Source organism: Pinus tabuliformis, chromosome 7 (assembly GCF_031772625.1).
Source record: "Pinus tabuliformis cultivar Carrire ecotype Pingquan chromosome 7, CPIR1, whole genome shotgun sequence".
NCBI classification, from domain to species: Eukaryota; Viridiplantae; Streptophyta; class Pinopsida; order Pinales; family Pinaceae; genus Pinus; species Pinus tabuliformis.
This window is the reverse complement of record NC_142293.1, coordinates 1,317,892,960-1,317,901,890: the sequence shown is the minus strand read 5'-3', so window position 1 is coordinate 1,317,901,890 and position 8,931 is coordinate 1,317,892,960. Positions and strand designations below refer to the sequence as shown.

The 8,931-nt window shown below is 34.6% G+C and overlaps 1 protein-coding gene and 1 pseudogene across 1 annotated transcript; both read left to right on the top strand.

Annotated features, from left to right (window-relative positions):
• The first annotated feature begins 401 nt into the window (after window positions 1-401).
• Window positions 402-2,209, top strand: LOC149252415 (expansin-like B1). The gene is made up of 5 exons (XM_089454141.1): window positions 402-411; window positions 497-642; window positions 1,489-1,646; window positions 1,724-1,856; window positions 2,012-2,209. The coding sequence occupies exons 1-5, from the start codon at window positions 402-404 to the stop codon at window positions 2,207-2,209; spliced, it is 645 nt and encodes a 214-aa protein (XP_089310267.1).
• A 2,626-nt stretch (window positions 2,210-4,835) lies between these two features.
• On the top strand, window positions 4,836-5,348 carry LOC149252414 (uncharacterized; annotated as a pseudogene).
• Window positions 5,349-8,931: the final 3,583 nt, after the last annotated feature.

Here is an 8,931-nt window from a genome sequence, read left to right as displayed (position 1 = left end):
TGTATACATGCCAGCGTTGGGTCGAGGGTCAAGGTGGGCGCAGTGGAAGTGGAGGGCCTTACAGGGGTATGTGGGGGTTGATTGTTTTTTATTATCATGTTATGTCTTTTTCCATAGAGGATATGATACGACACGAAGCATGGAGGGGCTACGAGTGGGCACCTCATATTTTAAATTATACATATATTATATATGGTATTGGTACGGAGTCATGCAACGTGAAGGCTGTGGGTGCAAGGCCCACGCTAGTTATTTAAAAAGGTGTTTGTGTGTGTAATTTCACATTGTTGATTATATGGTGTTCTCATGGGTATGGTTGTAACCGAGAGCTGGGTTTCAGACTTATTTTATTTTATTTTAATATATTTTGGTTTTGGTTGGATTGGGGATTGTGGAGAACTATGGAGGAAGGTGATGGATGTTAAGAGATAGGTCGTGACATTATGTTAAAGTTTGGTATGTGAAATTTTAGTGATATCTTTTAACAATATAACAGTGAAAGACAATTTCCATACAGTTGAAAAGAAGGTAGATGTAGAGAAAGAAACTCTCACTGAAGAGAGTAATATTAAATATGTTTTTAACATTGTTTTTGAATATGCAGGTGTTCAGAATAACATGGGAGCAGAATTTGAAAGCAAGGTTGTTAATAAATTTGATACAGATTACATAAAAAAAGTAGCAGTACCTGATGATGAAAGTGAAAAGAATGATATGGATGTCTCTGAAGACAAAGATGAATGTATTGAAACCATTTTTCAGCAATGGAGTCAAGAAGAGATAACATTTTGCTATCAAGAAATATCGCAGAAAGAAAATCATGAATATGAAGAGCAAAGAAGACAATTTGAAGATACAATGTTGTGGCAGCAGTCCATAGTTGAACGAATATTTGAAGAGGAATGTGTAGAAGACATGATCCAATTGTTTTTCAAAACAAGTTCAAAACAAGTCAAAGAAAAATTGTAGCAGCAACAAGTGAATAAAGCCTGCAGCAAGAAAGTTCAACATAGAATAAAGCAATTTCGAGGATATAGAATCTGGAAGCAAAAAAAAAAAAATTGTAAAATTCTTGGGTTATTGTAAGCCTAGCTGAGACATAAAAGCATGTTTATGTGATAATTAAGTCATGTTGAGTTATGTTGAGTCATACGGTCATAATTAAGGGGGAGCGTTAGAAATTGTTAGAAATTGTAATTAATCCTGCATGTGGAGTTGGCTAAACATAGAGAGTCAGAGTTATTGAGTGGTTGAGTGTTTAAGTGTTGAGTCAAGTCGAGTTAAGTGATAGACGATTTTTAGTGTGTCGTTGCATGTGGGTGCATGTCAAGATATTTTAGGCAAGTCACTACTTGGAAAAGGTTAAATACCCTTCAACAAGTTCATTGTAAGAATCATGTTTTGTGTGATCAATAAAAGAGCCCCAACTCATGTTTTATGTGTTGAATTGAATTTATGCTTTGTCTCTTCCGCCTTTCCAACATAAAGATCTGCAAAAGCAAAAGAGTGAAAATTATTGTGACAGATTACAAGCAAGGCGACCCAACTGATTTCATCATAAGCCTTCATGCCTACTCTCAACTTGCGCACAGAGGGAAAGCTTGCCAAGTGATATCGTTGGGGGTGGTGGAAATCAAGTATAAACGGTAAATAGAATTGGAATTAGTAGATTAATAACTTATATAAACACACACATTCACCCAATTTAATGACTTGATTTCATCCTACCTTGCCAATATGAGGGCTACAATCTCATGTTTAAGATCGATAGCAGTACCAACTTTCCAGACTATTTGGTATTCATACTTTGGTATGAGGCAGGCCAAAAAGACGTTCTAGCTATTCAAGTCAGACAGGCAGTTATTTACATAATAATCAACTTATTTAGCTTTGCATTGATACTTATCTATGGTAACTAAATTAGTCCTAATTAAAACGAAAATTCATGGTGATGAGCACAACAATGTTATACAATGTTATACAATATGTGATGTAATGGAATGCAACACAGGAGGAATCGTACGAATGGAAAGCAATGCACCGAAGCCACGGGGCTGTGTGGGACGTAGTAACACCTCCGAGGGGTGCTCTTTCTCTTCGTTTTCTGGTGAGTGATGGGAAGAGAGAGGAATGGGTGTCAACAACCCATGTAATATTGGGTAATTGGAAGGCAGGGGCCATATACGACTCCGACATTCAGCTCAACTAACTCACGGTGTAGATTTGGCGTGCTATCCTCATAAATTGTAGTCTTGTAGGAAAGAAAGTGCGAAGTTAGTTAGGTAGGATGTTTGATAATTTAGTTTTTGTTGTCAGAATTGTGGATTGCAAGTTATGAAATAAAATGAAATGATATTTTAAGGTTCACCCGATTAAAAATAGTTTATGAGATTATTAGTTTTCTGTTTTTTGCTCTTTGCAATTTAGTGTTTTTCCAATTCAAATTGATGATGAACTGACCCAACCTTCCAACAATTTCCTCGCTAATAAGTTTTATTTTTATATTTGTAAATGGAAAAGAATTTTAGAATTCAAGTATGTTAGATTCGAAGTTGCTTCATAATTTTAAGAATCAGAGTTGCCTCTTAATTGTATAAGGTTAATACATCGTACATTCTAAAATTAGGAAAAACAAAAAATAAAAGAGGCAGACTATCATCGAGGCAGACTATCATTTGTCTCCTGTCAAGAGAAATCATGTTGGGTTTATTATATGTATAGTTTTATTACATTCTTTTAAATATTTTAAACTTTCCTAAAATACTCTATATTGCATATTTTCTTCTAAATCGTTTAATTTATAAACCTAATCTATATAAATAAGGAAATTATACTTGAATTTCCTTTCAAATTTACTACGCAAATGCCCATCCATTTACATTTATATTTATGAATAAGTGGATAAACAAAGATACACTTACATATTGATGGTCCAACTGGTTTATCCATTAAAAAATCCCATTACATTTTTAATTCTCACTACTTTAAAATCAAAGTTATATATATATATATATATATATAAAATGTGTGTGGAATTCGTTACACATAATTGGGAGGAATGATTGAAAGCATTATCCAGAATAGTTTTTTAAAGATATTATTTATAAATAAATAAATAATTTTATTAATAAATATTATTATATTGTTAAATTTGTAGAATTCATTTTATTTGTAATATATAATAAATATTAAATATAAATATTAATTGATTTTCATCGTAAATTTTAAAATGATTTTTTTTAATAATTTTAATTTCAAGTTTAATCTCTAAATGCCAATCAAACTTAAATAATAATAATATATATATTTTTTAATATATAGTATAAATATAATTTTTAATGTAATTCAACCGAGTTTCTCGAAAATTTTAAATATTTCTATTTTTTCATAAATTCAAAAATTAGTTTTTAAATTCTAAAAATTTTATTTTTAAATTTTTATTAGTTGAGTCTTGATGTGACATAATTCTCCTTGCGAAAGATTTTACATTTTATCACACATTATTTTAAAATAAAAAATAAAATAAAAATTTGTGAGTGGTCATTTTTTTAGATGAGTGCTCACATTGACATTGACACACTGCTCAAACTATTTCATTTGTGAGTGATTTGACATCTACACTAACACTATGACCAGAACCAACGTTGATACATTCTATAGAGTGTGGTGGTGCGGAGAAAAGATTAATATATTAATACAAAATCTTCCTTGAACCTCAGCGTTCTACCCAACATATCAATTTTTTCCTTTTAATTGATCCCTCAATGACACCAAAAACCTATGTATATATATGCAATGATGTATGAAGATTGGAACCATAGCTTGTTAAAGTCGTATCTCTACCTGCCATGTTTACACGACATGATTATCAGAGAAGGCACGAAAGCTAAGCCTCGTGGTCTGCGCTTGAGATTCATTCGTCGATACGAAGAACATTAACTCACCATTTGCCTAGAAATACTTTCATTTCTACTCTATAAAGTTCTCTTTGCCTTTCCTTCCTTTCATTTCTACTCTATAAAGTTCTCTTTTCCTTTCGTTCCTTCTTCATGGATGTTCCTTTTTCTAAAGGGCAGATTGGTGCTTCATCACCATTAATCTAAATTGTGAATGGCCTTTTATCTATTGTGTAGAGTTTTTCTGGCTGTGTCAAGTTCCGCACCTCCACACTTATTTAATATCGACCCAACACCCGCTTCTATCCTTTGCTAATCATCGTGAATATAATTATCTTTATACATGACCCATGTTCATTTTGTTTGGGGAGCGAATTCACTCCTACCTTCTTCTTTAAGGCAACGAACTACTGGCCCTTAGATACTTGTGTTGTTCCTTCCATATTCCTTTCTCAATTTTACTGTATTCGGCTTGAAATTATCTGGATATTGAGCTCTTTTGTATCCGATTCCAACTTCGTTGGATTAGGTATGATTGGTCCTGTTATCCTTTTTTCTCACTTCAAAGAAAAGTGATTGTAGAGTTCTTTCTAGTCGGTTTAGCTAAATTTCTCATGAGTATAGATATTATGTGTTGGAAAATGTAATTCCTACTTGTTTCAGTTGTGACTTTCTATGTAAAGGAGTTTGTTCCTATTCTATAGGAGTGATTATATCTATATTTTCCTAGTTTGGTGTGTGGTTGAGATATTCTCTCAACCAACAGATTGTGTGTCCAAAATAGTTTCCCTATCTTGCAACACCACTTCTTGTATATATGTAATATCATAATTGATCAATAAAAATAGTTTTGCACTATCAAATTTTATCCTTATGGTAGTTCAACCATGCATATATCTTCTTTTAACTATAGATTTAGCTTTTTTTGTTCAAAATATCATGCATTGTAATTTTGTAATTTATTTATCTCAGTTATTTCAAATTCTCCCATTGTTGTTCAAACCTTCATAATGTTTTGACATGTTAAGTGAGTCTGTCAATTTCGTTCAAAACTTTAAAGCTCTTTGTCATGTAAAGTGTCGTTGGAAAATTTTGCAGCATTTTATTTACTAGTGATCTTCCCTTGGAGCATTAAAATTTGACGGTATAGGAAGGCTTTAGGTTGAATTTCAAACAAAATTGACCTATTCCTTTCTTGCAATAGTAATGTCATGAGAGGAATTGAGTTGGAATATTGTGAACGGTTGTAACCCGCAACCGCCTTTGGTGAGAACTGAGCATGGGCAGTTCGTTGAAGTGGTCGACAATACTACTGCTGAATGCATGACAGTTTGTTATTTCTCATGCACTTCGGTAAATTTGGTTGTTCTTGCCTTCGTGAACTTGCCTGCGAGTATGTGCGACAAAGCGGTGAAGAAAATATTACATGCTGATAAGCTTTTATATGTATGACAGTGCACGAAAAATAATCACACACATGTGGAATCTGTATCAAAAGATACAAAAACAATATATTTTCTCTTCTACTTGGAATCATCGTAAAATCTTTTGCTTAAAAAACAACAGTAGGCTCAGCTTATAAATTCAACTATATTTTTGTGAATGCATAGTTAAAATTACGTAAGGTTCTACTCTTTATATGTTGCGTGATTTCCTCTGCGATGTCATGCATCACAATACATTGCATGCATAGGGATTTCTTTTATAAATGTGAATATCAAAAGCATTAATAAATTTAGAATAATTTATATTAAAACATCTTCAAATGCCTGATCAAATCAGTTCATTTCAATTGTTTTGAATACGCTTGCCTATTTCGTTGGAGAAAGAATCGAACCCTAGAATTACCCTAACATCCAAATGGATTGGTGGTGTCATTATTAATATAATGGTTGATCGATTATGGTGTTGCTATGAAACCACTTTATCACACCATTGCAATGACCTAAGGTAGAGTGCACACCTCTATCTAAATGAAAGCACGTCGTGGAACTGGTCAATAATAAGAAAATATAAAATACACCCACCTTTCATTTTCGGCTTTTAAATTTAATAATACCTTTCATCAAATTGAAGATTTAAGTTAAGAAATCGAAATTATAGGGTTAAGTTTAAAAAACTAATTTATAGGTATATGTATATACGATTTTTTTAGATTACACAGTTTTTTGAAAAGATGTAAACATCCAATAGGATCTTGGTTATGTATGGTTAAATCATCATTTTTGTCCATCCCAATGGTATGTCAAGAAAGTTCAAAGCTAGGTTCAGACTAAAGAAATTTAACATAATGGATGTGCATTATAGTTGACCCACAATCAAAATACAGTTTATATTAAATTTTGAATTATATTATAAAACCAAAATCATTTAGCACAATGGATATGCAACACAGTTTGTACACAATCAATTCCTTTCGAAACACATATTTTATTACTTGCATGCATGTCGATAACTCTTAGTACCATAGTCGTGTAGCAATGCAACACTTCTAAATTTCACACGAACAAATAGCTACATGGAAAATGATCTCCAAGTCACAGAGAAATTTTAAGCATAATCTCTATAATTTAATAGACTCAGAGGAAAATAGACACACTTTCCATAAATGATAAGGGACTATTGTTTAAAATAATCAAAACGACTTATTGAAGCACGAATGGATAGGTTGTCTGCGCTAATATACTTGAATTTTCAAACCGTTCACAATGATCGTTTGGTCTAAAAAGGGGGGAAAACTTGAAACAATATCTCCATGCAACAGGTGGCTGACATAATCTGTGCATACTAATGCGTGAAGCAAATTCTTGGTCACCAAAAGTTTGAACGATCAATTCCGCGTCCTCCTATCAATTGTAGCCCCATTATGTCATGTTTAACGATTTCTCAATAATGATTCAGTGATTATGCTGCATCCATCCACAGTGTTCCACATGCAATTTTCTAAACGATAATTATTCATCGTTGTCCAGTTTTTCAATTATGAACAAGAATACGATAATAGGTAGGTTGCCAAATGTCATTTCAGTGTCCCTGCAAATAATAACATATGGAGAGACTTTTTTAACAGTATTTTTAGTGGATATTTTCAGCTATGGTCCATGCTGAGCCTTCCATGTCCTTTCTCCACGATATTTTATTTTTCAATTATGATCAAAGTTAAGACTTACGTGTCCTTTCCTTTCTCTTGCTGGCGTATCTCTCCAGCTTCCACAACATGAACTTGTCAATTCACTTGCTCGGTATTCCCTGCACACTGGCTATAAATGTTGAACAACATGATTCTCTCCTCAACATTCCCTATGCCTGTCTTAATTGAAGCAGACATTCTTTCATAGATCATCACAGATTCATTTATTTGGTGAATCCAGGCTGGGTGTGTGTAACATACTCATTTCTACAACTTATTATGGAGCATTGAGAAGAAACTATATAGTTTCATCTACTAATTTAAATGGAGAACATAAAATCGTGGGTAGCTGCTAACATTGAAGATAGGGGGAAGCCAAGACTAGGAAGGGTCCATGGATTGTTAAAGCTGGACACATACGGTTACATGGGAAGGTGTGGGAGCTTTCTTGCCAAAGAAGCTGGTATGTAAGAACGATTTCTTCGTAATATGTGCATACGTGATTGTTAAATGTATATAATAATATTGATACAATTTTGAGTTTCCTGGGTGGTTGGTCATTATTCCTTGGAATCACAATTTATTTATAATTTAGATGTAATTTTTTTACTTGTAATGGCCTTTTTTTTGTTAAGCTTGGTAGATCATTCTTTTTCATTATAAAATATGCAAGCTGGTTACAACCACTTAGCTTGGTTAGGTGGTCTCAATCTGTCTGGTGGGAAACTAAGTCTGTTGACCACCTAATTGCATTATAAGTCATCTAGCAGCAAAAAATACTTAGTCTATCTATCCAAGCTATATAAACTTGATTATCATGTCCACAACCATATGATGTCTATATATATATATATATATATATATACAAACAACTGAAAACTAGAAAGTAAAAGCTATCCGCATATAAACTTAATAAAAAAAAGACTACGACTTCATCCTTCTAGTCCTCTTGTTCGGCAGATGTCGAGGTAACCAGGGCTGGGTCTTTCACACTGGAACCAGGCAGCTCAGTCGGCAAGAACATGCATGGGAAGTGTTCCTCGATATGGCCCAGGCGGCCATCCTGTTTCTGCAATTGGAATTGCAGTTTTTGAAAGTCCTGCTTATAGTCTAGAAAATCCTTAATGGTAGTCATCTAGATTTGTTCCATTGCTTTGCCTAGGAGGCATTTCAGCTGCCAATACAGGTATAGAGTCTGTTTGTATTGCGTCTCTCTATCGCAAGTGTGTCCCAGATTAGGAACCAGGACCTTCCAATCTTCCACGTCCACTACCCCTGTGCTCGCATGTTTATTGATATCCTCCTCCCACTCGGCGATAAGCCGTAGAATCTCCTCTCTGGTGCCACCCGCATATGTAGTCGTCGCTTCTTGGATTAGGTTGGCCACTGGTTTCCTCCCACGACGTTTTCCAGTGGTGCTTAGCTCAGCCTCGGCCTTGCTCTCCCACATTGTCTTGCCTTTGTCCTTGCCTTTCATTACTCGAGCCATTGCTATAATGTCTCACGGCCTTCTAGCCTGCTGTTGTCATTGGCTAGGATCAAGCTTCAATTCTCTCTTCTTCCAAGGGGAGTTATTTGTTACGGGAACAAACAACCAAGAATTCCAAGCCATTATTTTCATAATCTTCGTCAGCCAATGGTTCTGCTCATTTAGCATTTCTCCCCCCCATGCATCCTGTTCAAAGCCCTCAAGCGCGAGGAACCCCCACCTGATATGCCTTGGACACCCTTGCATACTCCTTGCCTTGTGCCTACAATGGCCATGGTTTTGGTCTTGAATTGCATGGCCACCTATAGGCCCAGTAGTCGAGAAGTCTAGTCTAGGAGCCACACTCCTTCTCCCCTGTGCCCCTTGTTAGAAGACCTTGTCCCCTATCCCGCTAACCTCGTCTCAGAAATTCTTGA

What these genes read in the sequence shown, in the direction of transcription:
- LOC149252415 (XM_089454141.1), top strand. An exon ending in GTGGAAATCAAGTATAAACG is followed by an intron (nt 1,647 to 1,723) that starts GTAAATAGAATT and finishes ACTTGATTTCAT; the next exon opens with CCTACCTTGCCAATATGAGG. An exon ending in TAGCTATTCAAGTCAGACAG is followed by an intron (nt 1,857 to 2,011) that starts GCAGTTATTTAC and finishes AATGCAACACAG; the next exon opens with GAGGAATCGTACGAATGGAA.